Source organism: Sinocyclocheilus grahami, unplaced genomic scaffold (assembly GCF_001515645.1).
Source record: "Sinocyclocheilus grahami isolate Dianchi unplaced genomic scaffold, SAMN03320097.WGS_v1.1 scaffold7.1, whole genome shotgun sequence".
Taxonomy (NCBI): Eukaryota; Metazoa; Chordata; class Actinopteri; order Cypriniformes; family Cyprinidae; genus Sinocyclocheilus; species Sinocyclocheilus grahami.
In genome coordinates, this window is record NW_015505186.1 from 1,214,473 (window position 1) to 1,235,668 (window position 21,196).

The 21,196-nt window shown below is 37.4% G+C and overlaps 1 protein-coding gene across 1 annotated transcript in view; it reads right to left on the reverse strand.

Moving 5' to 3' along the window:
• The window catches only part of LOC107589390 (roundabout homolog 2-like), a 91,208-nt gene that overhangs the window by 20,158 nt on the left and 49,854 nt on the right, over positions 1 to 21,196 (reverse strand). Inside the window, exons 7-15 of the mRNA XM_016277810.1 lie at positions 16,363 to 16,487; positions 12,916 to 13,087; positions 10,902 to 11,107; positions 6,203 to 6,284; positions 5,717 to 5,885; positions 2,141 to 2,307; positions 966 to 1,087; positions 635 to 851; positions 277 to 401 (exon numbers count right to left, since the gene is read on the reverse strand). Of these exons, the coding sequence (XP_016133296.1) occupies positions 277 to 401; positions 635 to 851; positions 966 to 1,087; positions 2,141 to 2,307; positions 5,717 to 5,885; positions 6,203 to 6,284; positions 10,902 to 11,107; positions 12,916 to 13,087; positions 16,363 to 16,487 (1,385 nt within the window). The remainder of the gene's footprint in view (positions 1 to 276; positions 402 to 634; positions 852 to 965; positions 1,088 to 2,140; positions 2,308 to 5,716; positions 5,886 to 6,202; positions 6,285 to 10,901; positions 11,108 to 12,915; positions 13,088 to 16,362; positions 16,488 to 21,196) is intronic.

Sequence of the window (21,196 nt, forward strand, 5' to 3'; positions counted from 1 at the left end):
ACTTGCATTATCTTTGTGTAATATTTAAATTTGTTTGATGATCTGAATCTTTTAAGTGTGACAAATATGCAAAAAATAAAAAAAACAGGAAGGGGGCAAAAACTTTTTCACACCACTGTATATATAAAACATTAATAATCAAATCAAATAATCTGCTGACTGTATTGTGACATATCATGCAGCATTTTTTACTTTCACAAGTTACTTTTTGCAACATGTCAGGTTGGGATATACTAAGTTTGTTTTGTTGAATGACTTTTGCAATCTACAATATACCTTATACTCTTGAATGACTCCATTTTGCATCTCAGTGGGAGGAGGCTGCCATGATACACTGAGGCTTGAGCTGTTGTTGAGCTTGACTGTTGCCACGGTTACAGCACGAGGTGGTGCACTGGGAACTGGAAGAGAATTCAATTAAAATTACATTTTGAAAAGTGAGTGTCCTTAATAGTAAATCTACATTATACAATCCATAATTTTATTTGCTTGAATGAAGCGTTTCATCTTCATATTATGTACAACAGAACAGAATTGAGTCGGGCTGGGCTGAATGAACCCGAATTGAATTGATTAGAACAAAATTAAATTGAAGTGCATCAAATGGAAACTAAAAGAGCTGCAGATATCTCACCCTCCTCTGGCGTGCGAAACGTCAGCGGGCGGCTGTCCATGCCCTGGAACTCGTTAAAGTAGGGTCGTATTTTAATCTCGTACTCCGTGCCTTTGAGCAGGTTAGCGACGACAGCGCTACGCTCTGTTGCAGCTTTCACTTCCTGCTGGGACCAGGAGCCGCCGACAGGACGATAAAGCAAACGATAACCCTGGATGTACTGAGACTGACGATCGACCTGACAGATGGAAAGAGGGAGACCGAGACAGAAAAATGAGATAAAGTGAGGCGGCAGGAGAATCATAAGGCCGGCGAGGGGCTGATTTGGAGGGCAAATATTAGCAGCACTCACGTTCCAGCTGATCTTCGCGCTGGATGCCGTCAACAGCGCTGGTTCATGAAGCTGCACAGCCATCTCTCCCAGCTCCCTCTGCACCTGTCGATGGTCCACACCTTGACCTGTAGGACTGACATCTGCAAAAGACAACAAGAAACATCCAATACTAACATCTTTAAATTGTGTCTGTATGAATATAGAATACATCAAGAACAGTCTTTGTTGTTAGTAGGATCTGTGTTGTTTTAAGTCGTGTGTTTTAATGAAGTGTTTTTTTTTGTTTTGATTGTACAGCACTTTGGTCTGCAGGTGCAGTTGTAAAGTGCTCTATAAATAAAGTGAATGAATGAATGAAGAAAACTGACAAAATCATTAAGTCAAAAAACGGTAATATTTTATCCAAAAAACAACCCCCCCAAAAAAAACAAGAAAAATAATGCATTTTATTTTAATTAAAGATAACCAAGTTCACTTTTTGTGACATTATTTTATGTGAAAATTAAGGTAATATGGAAAAACATTTATATAATATATAAAATTCGAGCTTGTGTGAGTTCTTTTAGCTCAAGATTAATTCAGCCTCTGTGTTACAAGGAACGATATAGAAAGTTATTTTTACCAACAGCTATTAGATTGTATAATCAATGTCATATTAGATGACTGATGTTGAATTTTAATTGTATATTGTAATTATGTTAATTATGGAGTATTGTTTACTTTGATGCTTGAAACAAAGGGGTGCTTTATGAAATGCAGTATTTTATTTTATTCATTTATTTATTGTGTCCTTTGGGATTAATAAAGTCAATCAATCAAGTCAATATATATATATATATACACAGTATATATATATTTTTTATTTTATTTTATTTTTTATTGTAAAATGCTTATATATCACGGTATTTTGTTGTACTTGATTTCATTTTTGTTGATTTTAATTAAAATTAAATTAAAATATAGACACAAAATAGATATACAATATTTTTATTCTGCCTTTCATGATTAGATCCAATCCACATTGAATGGAACTGATTAATATATAATCTGTATTATAACAGGCACTATTATTTTGCTCTTCTCATGTAATTTGTTTGTATACTTAAATAACAGTTATACAACATATAAATTGTATTACACGTTCACACATTTTTAAAGATCTCATAAAATTGATTGGTCTCCAGCGTACAGACCTTGTGTGCGTACGGGCTCTGAGATGGGGCTGGGGTCACTCAGGCCGTAAGCATTGACTGCACGCACAATGAACAGGTAAATGGTATTCGGCGACAGTCCAGTGACCGTGTGCTTCTCCAGTTTCACAAAATCTGCAACCGTCTGCCAAGTACTGCCTGCTGATTGGCTGAAAAAAATAGACAAAGATTTTAGAGATTATATTACTACATTAATTATTCATCACATTTGCATCCAGATTAATTCCATACGTGTTTATTTATGCTCTACAATATCAAAACCAGCAGATTCATACAGCTCAATCTGAATAAAACATCAATACACGAATGTTTTGTCCTACATTTGTCCTGAAGCTGTTGCACGGCATTAGAGAGAGGAGGGTTTAACAGCAAAGTCAATGTCATAGATGTTTATCTGCACTCTTTTGATTGTCATTACATGTGTCTGTTTAATGACCCAGCTCTTCTGTGATGCTATTCTTGTAGCCTTTGGCTTGACAGTGCGTGGCATGACTAGAAAAAGATCTCTGCAGTGATAGATTTATTTATGGCACAGACTAGGCTTGTCATAATGCAGTGCATGTAATAAATAACACCTTGGATACTTAAATGAGATTTTATTAAACAAACTGAAAACATTGACGGATTCTGTCAATTTAGGAACACAGCTTTTGATTAACATCCAGATCACACCTAAGCATACAGGAATATGAACTTGATTTAATGAAAACCAAGAGAGCTACTTAGATGTGGCATACAAGTGGGCAAGATTCATTCAACAACATGCATCCCCATCTAATAAACCACGAACGTTAAGCACAGACATCTGTCTGTGCCAGAAGGCTTTGGGATATTCCTCTTCACTTGTCTGTGGTTAACCATCATCCTTGTTTAGAACAGCGGTCATGTGCGGTGTGTTCAAGGTTTATTTTTCCCCAGTGGCAACTCCTGCCACAGACACAAAGCCAATAAAAGCCCGACCTGCACAATTAGGCCAAGCCATAAATGCTGTGAATCTCGTAAATATTCCTTTAGCAGCCCACCTATAGGAGCGATAAATCCAAGGTCACTTTGCTATCAGCTGGGATGGAAGAAATAGGGAAAGGCTGAGGCACAGACAATTCCCTTTTCTCCAGCAAGACCGTGATTGGACCCTTATAAACACCTGCATAAATGTGCATGCATATATTCCAAAAGTGGGCCGCAACATAAACCTTTTTATCCCTGTATTGAGGTGTCAACAGCCTAAATCCTCCTCATCCTCAATCTCAGTTCTTTTCCATCCCTCACTTGTTCTCCACCTCCCTTTCCCTGCGCTCCGTGTTCCACAGCACCTCAGGGAAGGAAATTTGATAGCAAACACCCCTTTCAGCCCCACAGCACTCGATAAAGAATCAATTTTAAGGATGTGGGGCCATGCTAACTGTTACCCAGGGGGGCAAGGGAGAGGACAGAGACATAGTGTGTGTATATGAAGTAGAGAAAGAATGAAAATGTGTATGTGTGTGGCTCTCTACATCTCCGTTGCTGAATATCCCGTTTGCTGTCTGCCCTCCCTCTAAGGACTGCAGGACCTTGGTTCTGTAATTAGAGGTAGCCCCATTTCAGCCAGCCTACAATAGCTTAAAGAAGTGTCTGTTTGGACTATATTTGAATTCATTAGCATGTCATACTGAGACCCTCAGCTATCAGAGTGAGAATATTTCTTAAGCTATGCTTCTATGAACAAACCTCTGGCAGACTGTACAAAACCTAAAACAGCAAGTGCAAGGATTTATTTTATTTTTTTATTTATTTTTTGATGCCCTGAACACCCAAATATGATGATCCCTGTATGAGGGACTCTTTTAGAAAATAAAAAAGCTTGTTTTTTATGCATTACAAACCCATTTATAATGTGTGAGATTAAACTAATTACTAATTATATAATTGTTTTTTTGATAATATTAAAGCAAATCATTACAAAATAAATAGTTTCCATGTTTTACTGACAAATATTTTAAAGTTGAAAGCATATATTTTTTTACTCATTGTATGAAAGTAAAAACAGAAGATTTTTTTTATATATGTATCCTATTAGAACTGCCAAGAGAATAAAATAAGCACGATTAATCGATTAGTCTAGAAAGCAAAATCTAATTCAGAAAATGTGTTAAAAATGACTGAATTAACATATATTTTAATTATATTATATTTCATTGATAGTTGTTTTTATTTCTTTTCAGTTTTTCCAAGCAAATGCTTTTTAAAATAATCTCACTGCTCCAATTATTCTGACACCATGTTAATTATTTTGCCATGACTGTCACACACATTGAAGCTCCATTATTGTGTATAACCGGGTTCACCAAGCACATTTATTTTATTTATTTAGTCATTTATCAGACGATATTTATATATATATATATATTTATAAAAACTATGTTGAAATAAAATAATTCAGAAATTGTTATTATGCCAAAACTAAGGAAGCCCGTTTCTGCAACTTATAAAAATTATTATACAAATACAAGGTAATTGTGACTTTTTATCTCATAATTCTGACTTTTTTCTCGCAATTGTGAGTTTACATCTAAAAATTCTGACTTTTTTCTCCGAATTTTGAGATATAAACATGCAACTGCGAGCTATAAAGTCAGAATTGCGAGATATAAACTGGCAATTTGAGAAAAAAGTAAAAAATGCGAGATTTAAACAGAAATTCTTAGAAAGTCAGTCAGAATTGCATGATATAAAGTTGCAATTCTGAGAAATACACTCAGAATTGTGAGTTTATATCTCACAATTCTGAGTTTATTTCTCAGAATTGCAACATATCAGTTTTTTTCCCCCATCAGAATTGGACTTTATAACTCACAAAGTCAGAATAGCGAGAGAGAAAAATCTGATTTGCAAGATATAAACTCAGAATTATATCTCACAATTCTGACTTTATAACTCACATATGCGAGTTCATATCATGCAATTCTTAGAAAAAAAAAGTCAGAATTGTGAAATAAAAACGAACAATTAACTTTTTTTTTTTTTTTATTCAGTGGCGGAAACAGGCTTCCATACAAAACTATGTCCTCATAACTGCCCTCTGCCCTAACTGCTCAAATAAAGCTAGATTACTAAACTGCCACAAGAAACCTAAATGTATAGAATAATTCAGTAATTCATAAACTATATCCCCTTTAAATAAGCCAGAGTTCTCCAGTCTATGTCTGAAATTCAATTGTAGAACACCAATACAGTTGCAATTAATTTAGATCTTTCTGGCAGTAGGTTGCCGCCTGAGGGGAGTGATTCTTGTAGGAGGCAGGATGTGATATGTAAGCACAGGATGTAGCTGCCCTCGCATGACTGTGAGGAGCAGTAGAGCGGGGGAAAGGGGTCGGGGACAGGGCAACCATGCGGTGGTATTAGCCCATCTGTCACGGCTGACCAGCAACGCTAAGATAGTGACAGTGAATTAATAAAAAATGAAGAATAGACCCCTGTAGTAGCCTCTGGCAAGAAACAATATTATCTTGGCTAGGAAGGAAAACAAACAGGAAGGGAGCAGAATGGAGATGCTTACAGAGTGTACCAGCTCACCTGAAAGCCTCAATGATGTAAGAGGTGACAGCCGCTCCGCCTTCATGTGCGTTCGGTTGCCAGGTCAGGGTCACGCTGTTACGGGTCACATCAGTTACTACAGGCTTCTGGGGTGGACCAGGCAGCTGGTAGGGCTCTGAAACCGGGGATACAGAGAGACCGCCACTCTCTGTAAAGATAAGATTAGAAATATAAGCAATGGTTCTACTTATCATTCTGTGAGCTTTGGTTCTGTTTGCAGAATATATCAGAAAACTCTTGCTGTTTCCATATTAGTCTAGATTTATAGGACATTATAACAGAAATCAATACTAAACAGGAAAAATCTGATCTCAGGTCAGCACTACTCTAGTAAATGGACTCATGTATCTACTGAGCAAACTTGCAATGGGAGCGGCTCCCTCAATTTGAAGATGATATGATGCAGTTTGTCAAGGATAAAGACACATAAAGGTGATGATGGAGCACTTGTGTGTGCTTTTTTACCTTTTACTGTGAGTACACCACTCCAGCTCGTCTCTCCACTCAAACTGGAGGCAACACAGGTGTAGGCCCCGGAGTCCGTTTCCTAGCAACAGCAGGCTCAGGGTCAGCATTTGTATGGATAAACTCGAGCACAATGCACTGGCTCACTCCGCTTGGAGCAGCGTGGAAATCTTGACAAAAATTCCTCAAAATTGCCTATTATTTCGCAGTAATACAGGATCAACAGTTATTTTTTCCTATTACTATTGAAGTTAGAGACAGGAAGAAAATAATGTGCTATTGTGAAACCAAGCGAGCTTGTATGTTGGCATATTTTTTACAGCATCATAGGTATGTACCCAAATGCAGAGACAAAATAATTACTTCTATAACAGGCAAACTATAAACTGTATCTTTCACAAAGAATGAAGACCCGCAGTGCATTGCGACACATGCATAAAAAATACATTCAAAACTGTGGACGTGTTGAGAAAATCTCCTTATTTCTAATACAAATATGTGTAATTCATTCAATGCTGAAAAGTATGAAAGAAATAGTTAAATCTAATTATAGTAGTGTTTTATTCAATATTTGTGTGCATAATGTATTTCTATGCTTATTAGAGTATGACATAATTAGTTTAGCAACATGCTAACAGCAAATTCCATTGAAATCAATTGTCAGTTTAATAGTCGAACCCCATTACTACACTAATATACACTACCATTTAAAAAGTCAGTTTTTTTAATTATTATTATATATATATATATATATATATATATATATATAAGGATAAAGACACATAAAGGTGATGATGGAGCACTTGTATGGAACGATATTCCGGACTATTTTCAAAAGGAATTGCAAATTGTATTTTCAATTGCGTTTTCAATATGTGGACGCATAAATTGTGACATAATCCAAATGCAATTGCAAATCCTGCATTAGCGTTTGCATTTTTGCTTTCGCGCACACACAGCTATGGCCAAATTTCAAATGAAAAGGCAAAGTCCATTTGCAACTGTATTTCCCATGTCTTAGGAGTTACGAGCCTGTCATATTTAAATAGCAATATTAATTACCATGTCTGCTTTTTCACTCTCGCTGCGTCACGCATGTAACCTGCCAAAACTCAAATGGAATCGCAATTCCTTTTGCATTTGAATTTCCGATGTCTACATGGAAAGCTGCCAATTGCAATTGGAAAACACAATTTACAATTCCTTTTGAAAATAGTCCAGAATATCGTTCCATACACTTGTGTGTGTGTTTTTTAAATTATATATATATATATATATATATATATATATATATATATAGAGAAATGTTTTTTTAAATAATATTTTTATATTTTAATATATCTTAAATGTAATTTATTTTTGTGATAGCGAAGCTAAATTTTCACCATCACTCCAGTCTTCATTACTCCAGTCTTCAGTGTCACGCGATCTTTCGGAAATAATACTAATATGCTGATCTGGTGCTCAAGAAACATTTCTTATCATCAATGTTGAAGACAGTTGTGTTTTGTGGAAATGTTTATAGTTCATCCAGAATATCGTTCCGTGTGTGTGTGTTTTTGATTTTATATATATATATATATATATATATATATATATATATAGTGAAATGTTTTTTTAAATAATATTTTTATATTTTAATATATCTTAAATGTAATTTATTTTTGTGATAGCGAAGCTAAATTTTCACCATCACTCCAGTCTTCATTACTCCAGTCTTCAGTGTCACGCGATCTTTCGGAAATAATACTAATATGCTGATCTGGTGCTCAAGAAACATTTCTTATCATCAATGTTGAAGACAGTTGTGTTTTGTGGAAATGTTTATAGTTCATAATTTTTTTCTGGATTCTTTGATGAATAGACAGTTCAAAAGAACAGCATTTATTTGAAATAGAAAACTTTATAAATGTCTTTATTGTGACATTTTATCAATGTGATGCATTATAATTAAATCAATAAATAAATCTTACTGACTTCAAGCTTTTGAATGGTAGTGTATGCAAATAACTTTAGATAGAAATCAATATGCAACTGTCTAACCCATTAAACACTTTAAAATAGCAAATCACGCTGAACAGCTTAATCAGATGAATCCATCAGAGTTTGAGATTGATTTCATACTAGTGTCTCCGTAAGTCTATAAAAATCTTTCCATTGTGGGAACCCAAGTGAATTTTCATCTGTCCGTTTGATTTAACATATTTTTTATCTATCATCTGAGTTAGCATGGGTGAACTGAATGTGCAGGAAGAAACAGGAAATACAAAGACAAACTGGTGAGCAGTGGGGAGGGCGAGGGGCATTAAATTTTTACCACAGGGCCGAGGGGAGAAGTCCGGCAGAAATAGCTTACGACAGTGAGAGATGTAGTAAAGCTTTTCTCTTTCTCTGACAGCGATCTAATAGTGCTGACAGCTCAGGGGCACCAATGACACCTTGTATCTGTGATGCACACATACATCCACACACCATGACCTCGAATTGCTGTCTGCTTACTTGTGATGTGTCTGTTTCATCTTAATCTCATTTGTATGTAGCATAATGCATGTTAGCATGAATTAAACAGCAGTAAACAACAGATATTAGTAGAAAAGCCAGAAAAAGTCTCGTCTGAAACTGAACCCATGTACTGAAGAGTAGCTTTATATCCTCAGGCAGTACAGGAGTGTGTTGTTGAGAGTGTTATTTTGGTCACTTATGAATCTCTCTTGGGAGGAGGAGAAGAGGAAACACAAGGTGTAGAAACAGTTTTCTCTGTGACCTCTTCCTCTTTTAGTGGATAACCTCATTGGTTAGACCTCTGCTGTGCTGGCTAGTCATTGGTGGAAAGCTGGAAGAGCTCAGAGAGGTAAGCAACTGGGCATCGACTGATTAATCATAGATGGCAGCTCTGGGTTCAGTGCTAAACACACACTTAAAAATGCATGAGTGGAAAAGGAAACATTTTGTGAATTGTGAACTGAATCAACTGATTAATTGAAAAGATTTGTCATGTATCAGGCACCACTACTTTCATGAACTCCTATAAAGGTGACAAGAGCAACTGTTGCTATTGTTAACTAAAACCAAATGTATTAAAATGTTTTAGGAAATTTAGTAAAAAAATTGAAAAAATGAACAAAATTGACAAAAGCACATTAACAAAATTACTAAACTATAATTAAAATAAAAACTGGAAAAACAACAAATAAAAGCTCATATAAAATATGAATAAATACTAAATAGCATATAAATAATATATATAAAAAACACTGGCCTGTTCCTCAGACAATGCTATCATATGGCTTCAGAAGTCTTGAAATATTGTGCAAAAGTCATATGATATGCTTTTGCTTTTGTCATTTTAGAGCTTGACAGTCCCATCCTCATTGACTTTTCACTATACTAAAAATACTGGCCCAGGATATTTTTCCAAAAAATCTCCCTTTACAATAAAAAACAGAGGTTTGAAACAATGTGCAGGAGAAGAAATAATGACCGAATTTTGGGGTGAACTATTCCAAGCTATTAGTTTTTCTCTGTCCAACAGACACACACTCATTCTTTTTCCTCACTCCCCTGGCACAGTCGAGAGCAGGCAGTTTCTGGCCATTCTCCCGGTATAATGGCACCTTTTCACAGCGCTCCCCCTTACTTTCTCCCTTCCCTCACACACTCGCATGCTACCATCTGTGCAAACCCCACTCTCCGTGCCCCCTTGTGCTCTCCCATCATGCCGGGGTAATCGTGGACTAAAGGGGGCCAACAGAGGCACCAGACCAGAGAGGACAGGGCCAACACCAGAGCCAAAGATGCCCATCTGAACAAAGCATGCAACATTTAACAAGCCAAATAAACACAACTCAACACAAAAGCTTAAATTATCACTGATAAATGAGGCTGCTACTTAAATTCACACAAATTTTTGGCGTGAGCTGTCCGTAAAGTCACTGCACTGAATATCAAGGGCATGTTTAATGTGATGCAAACATTGCAGAGAGTACAAGGTTGCTGAGAGTAGCACATAAAGATTGCTAGCCTCCCCACCTTTCTATATCCCAGAATGAGCATTTAATTAAGGCATGAGTGACTGTTAATCATTCCCAGGAACAATCAATTAACACATCAGGTCTGTTCACGGCAGTGCAGCGACCTCAGGTAAAACCTGCAATCGCACACACCCCTGAGGCCTTGAGGAATGGATTTCATTAGGCTAGCATGCGCTAATACTAACGACGGCACACACTCCCATTACAATCATAATTACCGGTTTTATCGCTGTGCACAACTCTCGCATGAGTGGCTGGGTCACCCCGAAACTGTCCACGGAGCAAGTATTAAAATCGATCTGCTAATTAAGACTGCCTGTTTGCTGTAAACTCGATTGCGCGTTTTATGCCCCCGCCATTGATCGGACAGAGGTAATGACATTTTACAGAAATCGTCTGTGTCTAAACGTTACATCAGCGTGTCTGAAAATGCATGGCAAGTGAAAACTATTCATATGGAATATTCCATGATAGCATATGGTGTCTGTCAATGAAAAGAGCTGCCTGTGACGGGACATGCACTGAAGAGGGCTCGATTTGAAGAAAAAAAAAACATACGTTAGCATCCCCTGGGGATTAGCATTTTTTAAAATAAAAGCCATAGATGCCATAGATGCTGAAAAACAGACCCTTGTGAGCACACTTAAACACTATCTTGACTGAAGTACCTGCAGGGCTGTGATTTGTAAAGTGCCGTTTTCCATTAGGCTAATGCGCTCGTCGTTGCCCAGGATTCTCTGGCCGTCGCGTTCCCATTGGATGCTCGGAAGAGGGTTGCCCATCACGTGGCACTGCAATTGGGCCGTGGTCCCCGGAGTGAGTGTCTGGTTGGCTGGTCCTTGGCGGATGATGGGAGGGATCCGGTCGGATGGGGCTAAGGGTGAAGAGAATGAGAGATGCGTGGGCTACAAGAACCATATTTACATGTAATACCACCATATCATCCACCTCGTTCAAATTATACACAAGAGATTGTTGAAAAACACACACTGTGAATTATGCTAATTGATATTTTGAGAGTAACATGATGGTAAAATACAATATTATCATGCAATATGACATATAATGACAAAAACAAATACAATTACTAAAAAAGTATCAAATGTCCAGTGCAAAATTCATATGTGCACTGAAACATTCAGCAAAAGGTAAAAGTAAAGGGGGGGGGGGGGGGGGAATCACTGAATTTAACTGGCCATTTGTTTTGTACTCTTACAGACTGCCAAACAAAAACGATCAGTAATTCGTCAGTAATTTGTGCTCAATTCAAATATGACGATGTGGGATTACAAATTGCTACTTGAGATCTCAGACCTACAAACATTTATGTAAGATTATTTCCACTCTCTTAGCATATTTATGTGACCATGTACATATACCTCTTACAGCACTGAGTGAAAAAAAAGCATTTTACTGCACTTTTCTACACAGGTGAATTTTTTCCAAGTTGAAAGGTATGCAGCAATATAGCATGTAAAATGCATGATGATACATTTCAACACGGCACTCTAGAATAATTACAGTACCTGTGTTCTTCTACAATTTATTCTTCCATTTCCTCTCATTCAGCTGCATCTCTTTCTATAGACCAATGTGATGGCTTAACACGGCCGTGTTTCCATGAATAATTTATTATTTGTTTGACTAGAGCTGTAAAACCTACTGTCTATTGACCTAAGCGAGGAGAAAAGTCCATAGATAAATAATTGGCAATTCGGTTACTTTAGCATTCTCATTTGAAAAAACAAGGACCTGGGAAAGGCAGCCTGCATCTCTGACATTTTCCCTCCACAGCGGTAAGAAAAAGAAAAGACCATAAGGTCAGAAAGAAGACGAGGACTGTATCGCTCAAACAAAACCGAGTTGTGCTTCTACATGATGTGAAATTCATAGGCACGAGAACCATCCTTGGGTGCAGTGACCCTGCGCTGCACATACATATGTCCTTCCATAGATCATTTCATCATGTATCAGGTAAGTACATTACAGCAAACATCAGTCAGATGATGCCAACATGCCAGGGACATCGTCTTTAGAGGCCACAGCAGGCACAGGGGTTTCTGGGAAATGCAATTATATTTTATAAGCCTGATTTTTTAGCAAACCTACAGCAGACTGTGCAGATATTGGACTCTTGGTGAAGATTTTTCATGTGATGTGCCTAGACTCAGTTTGGTACACGCGCACACACGTGGAGTACACAAACAGTTTATCCTGTTACCAGGGAGCATGACGGAGGCGGCATATGTTCCTGGGGTTATTTGCATAGCTCGATTGTGCCCTGTCCTTTCTGATTACGTCTCCAGAGCTTCCTGCTGTTCTCTCATTTGCAGAAGCAGAAATTTTAATTTGGGGCGGCTTTGAAGACTTTTTTATTTATTTTGGTTTAGAGCAAAATGGCTATGGTGGGGCGAAGCGGCAATTTGTTCAAACGCAAACAAAAATATTACTCAAATCTTTGTGATAAGGCCTCACACAAGCAATTCAATTACATGTACAGTTCCGGACCTTTAATGTAGTTAGATTGATATTAAATTATCAATACAAGCCAACCGCCGGTGTTTGATGGAGCTGGCGGGGGTGTATGAAAGGGCAACTGTATGTATGTGTGTGTGTGTGTGTGTGTGTGTGTGTGTGTGTGTGTGTGTGTGTGTCCAAAGGTAGTTTGAAGTATTTACTCACTACTTTCCACCTCCAGCAGGGCTTTGGTCAAGATGCTGCCTGCCACACTGATGGCCTGGCAGATGTAGTACCCAGAATCCTCGCTGTGCACATCTATAATGGTCAGCTCTCCACTTAACGACACAGAAAAACGGCCTGACTGTGAAGGTGGCTGACTGGGAAACAGCAGGACCTGTTCAAACCACAGAAACACTGTTAAACGCTATTAAAAGACTAAGCATGATAAATCACATTTTCAGTTGATGCTTTTTGGCTATCTAGCTCAGATAACTCAGGAATAGCTTAACTCACAAATGACCATTATAAAACTTATTAATTGCTGTCTTTTTTCCAAAAAAATAATCACAGTTCCACCTAAATCTAAAGTGATTTGAATAGCAGATGAATCACCAGCACACATCAGCAGTGTTGGGCAAAGTTACTTTTAAAAGTAATGCATTACAATATTGCGTTACTCCCTAAAAAAGTAACTAATTACGTTAGTTACTTTTTATGGAAAGTAATGCGTTACGTTACTTTTGAGTTACTTTATAAATCTGGGCAGGGCTTGATTGTTTGTTTTTAATATAAAAAAGTTTTTCTTTTGTAAAAAATTTAACAAACAAATGTAAAAAGCCCTTTCACACCAAAAGTGAATTGAATACGCCTCAGGCTGAAGGAAATGTAAATTCACGACTGTACAGTAGAGGGCACGGCTAAAACAAATTGCATGAAGAATATGATGAAAGTTCAACACTATTCAGCAATAACAAAAATGAAACACAAATGTGTCATTTATGTTTAGTATGGTTGAATTGGATCACCGAAGGTCAGTAGCAAAGACATTGGTTTCATAAAATGGGATTAAATACATAAATTATATTTGTCTTATTTAACATTGAATTATTGCAGGTTTGTATAATATTCTGAGTTTGCATTCGACTGTTTTTATTCATTTTGAGGAATACTGAATCTGTTTTTGTGCAGTGAGATGAGTAAATACATGTTCATATTTAGTCTAGAACTACAGTATCATCATGTTCACACACAACGCCTCTGCACTTACTCCCGATTTCTCTCAACATGGCAACACGAGAGCTGTCAGTCAAGACATGGGAAACAAAGTAACTGGCGTTACGTATTTGAAATAATAACTTAGATATTTCCTTCTAAATTAAAAAGTAATGCTTTACTTTACTAGTGACTTAAAGTAATCTGATTACGCAACTCGCGTTGCATAACTTGTGTCACCCCCAACACTGCACATAAGTAAAACTCTATATTAATGCATCAACTATAAACAGGCTAGATTTTGATTAGATTATAATTACAATACAGTACAGTTAATTGATATTAGTGTATATTAATAATACAATTTATTAAAATGTGTTAAATTTATCATCATATAAAATATTGTAAACCAATATGCATTCACTTATCAAATAAACATTATATTGCCGTTATCTTATAAAAACAATAGCACATTATAGACTATGTGCAAACATGTTTTTACCATGTTCAACACCCTTAATCACAGTAAAATCATTTTAACATGCAGCCTCTTGTGGCATATTGCTTTATAAGTTAATGCATGTTGCATTACTGTTTGTGACTAATACAAATTACAAATATATTAAAAAAGGATATGGGATAATCGGTCCGCTGATATAATTTATGACTCATCCCAATCACTTAGATTTAAGAGCTTGGATGAAATGGCTGATTTGCATTTACATTAATAGAACATCACTGTGCATTCAATGTGATACTCAGGTATAAATTTAGTTGACCGCTGAGATTCACTGCCGAACAATAGCTGCGTTATCTCAGCTGGTGTTTTAGAGAGGGGGGTTAGGAAAAATGCCAGATACACAAAAGACAAGGCCAAAGGATTTTAAGGAGTCTTCCTCCTTTAGCATGAGGCTGCAACACTGACAGCTGCCCTATTGTTCCTACTTGGCCGTGTGTGTGTGTCACTGTTTCATTTTTGGGGATAATCCAGTGACCCGCTCACCCCAGCCCTCTGGCTCAGACCGGACTCACCCTCATCCTCAGTTCTGTTCTATATCTACTGACCTCAAAGATCGGCCACACATACACACACAGAAAAACCAAGAATAGATGAGAGATTAACCGGAGAAGAGTTCATGGCCCGACGTACAGCGGATATTTGATCACCTCTGGCCTATGACACACTCTGCTCGACAAAAAAAGAAGGATGAAGGGATCTAAGAAAGGATGGAGGGAGATATATGGGAACTGGCTTCCTTCCTCCAAGTGCTTTAGAACAACCAGAGGCTTACATCTTCATTTCTTCTGCTGTGCTTTATTAATAGAGACATGAGCGTGTTATCTAGCTGGGCCCAGGGACATGTTCTATCCTCCTCTGACCCAATGAGGAGACATGAACGTGAACAAGCTCCTGCAGAAATCCCAGAGTTCCTTCTACCCCGGTGAATGGCCTGTCACCAGCATCCAAACTGGCTGCAAGGCATCCTCTCTCTATTTTATTCTCTTTGTCTCTTTGACTCTGAAACTCCTTGGACTGATAAAAAAACCTTTGTAATTCTTCTTGCTTCTTATAATCATGAAAACCAAACATAAAATGCTCAGCTCATATTTAATTAAAACAATCATTATTTTTTAAATACTATTTTTACACTGATTAAAGTCATTAATTATTAATAATAAATAAATTCATTTATTGATATATATATAAAACACATTATTTGTTTATGATTTACAGATTTCATAAACACACACAACACTGATTTGATTTCAGAGTGCCAATTATGCATGATCAGCTGTCAAATACATTACATGTATTGTCCCATGTAATCATATGTTTGCTGTTATGTCAGCAAATACATGATTACAAGTGACAACACATATGATTCAAAAACTGACAGCCACACAATTTGTTTTCAAAGCAAAAGTGCTTCTAGAGAAACTCATCCTCCATCCTGAGATCAGCTAGATAATGAAAAATAAATCCATCGGATTCCCAGCCTATATGGGCACTAGACTTGCCTTCCCACTCACAATCTTAGAAGTGTCACTCATAGATCCACAGTGTGCTAACATCTTGCATGATATACATATCGAGTGACCTCAAAAAGAATTTGGTCACTCTGGTCACACTTTAAAAATGTACTAGCATTATATACTTTAAAAAATGAAGCATGAAAATTTATTTTGCATAACCAACTGGTGTCAAGATGATTATTTTTCTTTATACTATCTCTATAAGAAATAAGAAATTCAGTTTAATCTTTTAGTCTTTTAGATTTAGTTGAAATCCTTCCAAAACTGTGCTTTGCTTTTTACTAATATACTCGGTCACTGCCCTACAGTTCGACCCTTTCTTTAAGCAAGCACAATGAAAGTATTCGCCACATACCTTGATGTGTTTTGACACTGACACTGTAAGGGTTCCCTGGCGTGCATCTGTGTGCTGTTTTCTCTTACCTGACTGCCTTCTTTCTGCCAGAACACAGCAGGAGGGGGATTTCCCTTCGTTCCACAAAGAAAGGTGACAGTACGGCCTTGGGCAGAGATCTGATCCCGCGGACGCACCACGATCTGAGGAGGAACTGAAGAGAAGAAAAGAAACTTATGAAGCTGCAGATCCACACACAACAAATCAAGGCCCCTATAGAGTCTATATGAGCTTCTGGAATGTTCGGCAATTTATATACAGTTACACAGTGCCAGTTTTGTTTAGTCTAAACTTGAGTCTCCCAAAGAGATGAACTGTGTGTGTGTGTTAGTACTGTTGGTGGCATGTAGTAAAGCTGTCATAGCTGATATTGTACATGGTGCCACATTCTGGTACCAGTTCTGCACAAGAAGATAAGGTTAGTGTAGAGTGTCATTACTATGCAAACAGCACTCTGAGCTATGAATTCTATTTAAACTGAGTCAAAGGTCATACAGTAACCCTAGCTGTATATATGTAACAAAACCAACACTGACACTTTTACCCATAAACCGTTAGGATTTGCTCTGAAAATCACGACCAAAACTAATCCACATCATATTTCAGGACTGTTTTGACACAAAGCAGGGCTTTTGAAAACTCAAGTAGGGTTATAGCCAAATACACATAATTACTGAAGGCAGAGGTTTCAGTGCTGGTCTTTCTGAGCAGAGAGAGATGGATATAAAGAGCTTAATTATTATGGAAACCTTTTCTGCGCCTGTAGAGATACTTTAAAGCACATGATGCAGTGCTGAAGAGCCCTTATCTTGTCGGGGATATGTGGGCGTATCGAGAGCAAATATACATTTATATATCAGTAATCTGGCCTCTTTCGCCTAATGTACATTTTCTGTCCACTAATGAGTGTCTGGATATAAATGAGGACCTCTCAAACTCCCTAGAGCATCATTGGGCGGCCACTGGGTTCATGTCATCTATCTCTCGGCGGATCCATTCTTACATCTCGTTCACTTTCTCTCTCTCAATCTCTTTGATGAGACCTTTTTGGCTTTCTTTCTGCCGCGGCTACTTGGTTCTTGACCTTAGTGTGAGTTTGATCAATGGTTGTTCGTGATGGATGCTAATCTGCTGGTTTTATCTGCCCTGCAGCCATCTTTCTACCCAGCAACATTACGAGGCCTTGAACAGTTTCAACCCAGACCCAACACATTTTTCCAAATCACTTAAATTCTGTAAAAATTTATAAAAATTTATGCAATTTTTAAAATGTTGGTTGAGACTTGTGTTTGGTTTCATTCTGAATATGTTTTCATACACAAGAAATGTACCCGAATGAGGTCAGATGAACTTAAAAGAGTTAAGACTTACTCGATTAACTGTAATCAAAAATATGTGGATAGATGGATGGACGGACGGACGGACGGATGAATGAATGGATGGATGGATGGATGGATGGACGACGGATGGGTGGGTGGCTGGATGGATGGATGTACAGTAAATTCCACTTCCCATCATTTCAATTCTAACTCAACTTCACGTCAGGTGTGGCCAATTCAATTCAAATTCTTACTCATGAATTGAAAGGGAGCCAATTCTTCCATTTTGAATTGTACCCAAGCCTGATAGGTCTTTTACAGGAACAAATTCCCATATTAGTAGAGGATGCTGCGTGATAGACGGGTTTTGGAATTTTAGCGTCAAGGGTGGAATATAAACTAAATTGATGATCGGCCTTCAGTTGTCGGAGCTCGGCTGGGCTGATGGGTATTGATTATTTCCGTGCTATTGCCCTTTATCAGGCGCCTGTGAATGTGCAACGCTGTCACCTTTAACCTTCACCGGCTAATTGATTTCTCATCCTCCTTCCCACTCCTGTGCAATTTTTTTGTAGCGTTTCACACACGATTAGAGTCACGCGTCAGCTCTGACAACACGCATTTATACTGAGGAAGGTCTTTCTCCTTTAGCTCACCTTAAATGTCCAACTAATTCATCAAGCTGAAGGGCTGATAGCGTTTGCACCCTCCCTACTAATGCGCCTAACAAACTGCACTCTATTTGTCTCACGATCTACCACAATTACTCTTTTATTTCACCCCACCATTGGCTTAGTCTCTCCTTTTTCTATTTCCTTTTGTCTCTTTCATTACAAAAGTCAAAAACAATCCAAAAGATGCAATCTGCATCAATGCAGCTGCCTCAGATTAATTTTTTCGATTAGCTCCCTGCCTGCCTGCTGGCTTTTTCTCGTAGACTTTGTCGTTGAGCGTAGGCTGCATCACAGCTTGGAGGCGACAAGCATGTTGAAACAGAACAAGGCCCAATAGGGAGCCTGGTCACAGGGGTCAATGAGGTCACTGTCCAGAGGTCAAGCAAAAGCCATATCGCTGACCCTGGAGGTCAAATCTGAAACACATCCCCTGTAGCTATAATTTGGGACACTAGTCTAGAGAGACCTCAGAGCAAACTGGAGAGGTAATGATACCAATTTCCTATTCCCCCTCTATTATTGACTGTATTTCTCACCTGGGCTGATGCAAGGACTGAAATATTGACTTAATGCTATGTAATACCACAAATCTAATGAGCCTTCTATCTGAATATACAAAAATGACTATATATGACAGTGAATATATATGGCGAAAAGGAGATGTTACTGAAACACACACTGTCTCAAGAGATTTCACTCTAAAAATATGTAGCAACAAGAAGTGAATGCAACTAACAGAATGTGCCTTGGGCTGTGAAAAATAATTACCAGTTAAAACAACATTACAGAAACAGCATGGCATTTTGAGAGAATGGAGGTGTCAGATGCATGCTAATGTGGTATGACAGGGAGAAGATTTAGGGAAAGGATTTAAAAAATACATAATACCTCTACCAGCACCAAACAGACCAAGCTGTTCGAAGACAAATCAAATGGATGACAGTGCCAGCTCTTTGAAATATGGGCCAAATAAATCAAATAAATTAATATAATAAAAATAATATATATATATATATATATATATATATATATATGTATATGTATGTGTGTATGTTTTACACTATAGTATGTATATAATATCAATAAAATAAATGATGATGATGATTACTATTAACACTAATGTTACTACTACTACTACTACTACTACTAAAATAACAGAAATAACATATTTTCAGTTAAATAAAAAAATGACAAAAATAAATTAAAACAATTGTACTTTGAGTATAAAGTAATTTAAGTATACTTTCAAGTTCTGAATAAAATACACAGAAAATAATACTTTAATTAAGGGCACAATAAATTAATAAAAAAAGTAATAAATAAATAAATGTTAACTGAATAATAGTAATAAAATTGGTTGTTGTTAATATTTTTCCAGATAAGAATTCATAGACAACTGTAACTTGATAATACAAACAATAACATAAAATATTTACTACTACTACAACAACAACAATAATAATAATATAACAACAACAATAATAATAATTGTATATTTTCTATTGTATTTTATTATTAAATTATTATCAGAGATAAACATGCATTTATCTTGTAAAGTAATCTATGGAGGGTAAAAAAACCCATAACTACCAAGTTATAGATAGAATGCCATCTGTTAAGATATCTATAAGTCTTTCTGGACATCTCTTCCTCGAAGTATCACAGATGGTGTATTTAACGGAATAACAGTAGACAGAGCTGTGAAGGTGCCAGGCTGGCTGTCTGGCTAGTGACAGGTCAAAAGTGTCACCCACTCACATAGGCTAAACAAAAGTGCTGAAACTACAAATTATTCATGGAACTTCGTTTCCTCCCAAGACAGACCACAACACATGCAAGGATCCAACACCTTCACGCTCCCTCTGGGAGAGTTAGTGGTTAGTGAATACACAGCCACAAACTCGTATGCAGATTGTCCGTCAACAAAACGTGTCTTCAAACATTGCATCTATCCCCACAGGGCCTCGCCATGACAGGCAGTTGTCAGCGTCGAACAGTGATGCGGACAGAAAGTGTGGAAGGGCTATGCTTCAGTGCTCAGCGCCGCAATTAAAACTCCCTACATGCAATTAATACAGTCTTCAGAGTGTAACCGATTAAACGCTTTACAGCATTGCAGGTTATCTACACTAATACAGGGCATATGTTTACAGTGCCTAGCTGAGCAGCCGTCTCTGTCCAGCAGTACCTGCCAAATTCATAAGCTGTATATTTACTGCATAATCAAAACGAGAGCGTCATCTGCATAAATGTGGTTTCTCAGAGAGTTTGTGCTGTTTTAAATACTCCCCCATGAGGATACAGTAATATGCATGGGTTAAGATCAGTCCTTTTAGAGTTTGCAATAGGACCTACTTTTTTTTAGGACAGCTTAAAATGAGCACAGTTGGAGAAGCGCCTCAGTGCATCGGGATTAATCTGGTGTAAATCGCTGCTACATGGGTTTATTTCATATTTATTGTCTCAGCTCTTAGACATGCAAATGAAGAGGGCAGTTGAGGAAACATGCCGTGGATTATTTCACGACGCTGTGCGAATGATGAAACGAATCCGTCATCTTTGGTGGAAAGAAGACAGAATCTCTTCCTGTTTCTCCCTCACACAAAGTCTGACTAATCTAACCCGGTGTGTATTAAACGTCTGGCTTTTCCACTGAATACAGAATGTTCTGACACACTTATCTGGCTTAGAAGTCTAAAACTTTAATTTTATAACTATGTTGCAAAATCCAAAATCTAGCTTTGCACTGTCTACATAGGCACCTACTGTGAAAAACAACAAAGTTGATTTCAAGAGTCTAAAATTAGCATGTTATTAACAACTTGAGTCTCTAATAAGCACACAGAAATTACACAGACACAAATATTAAG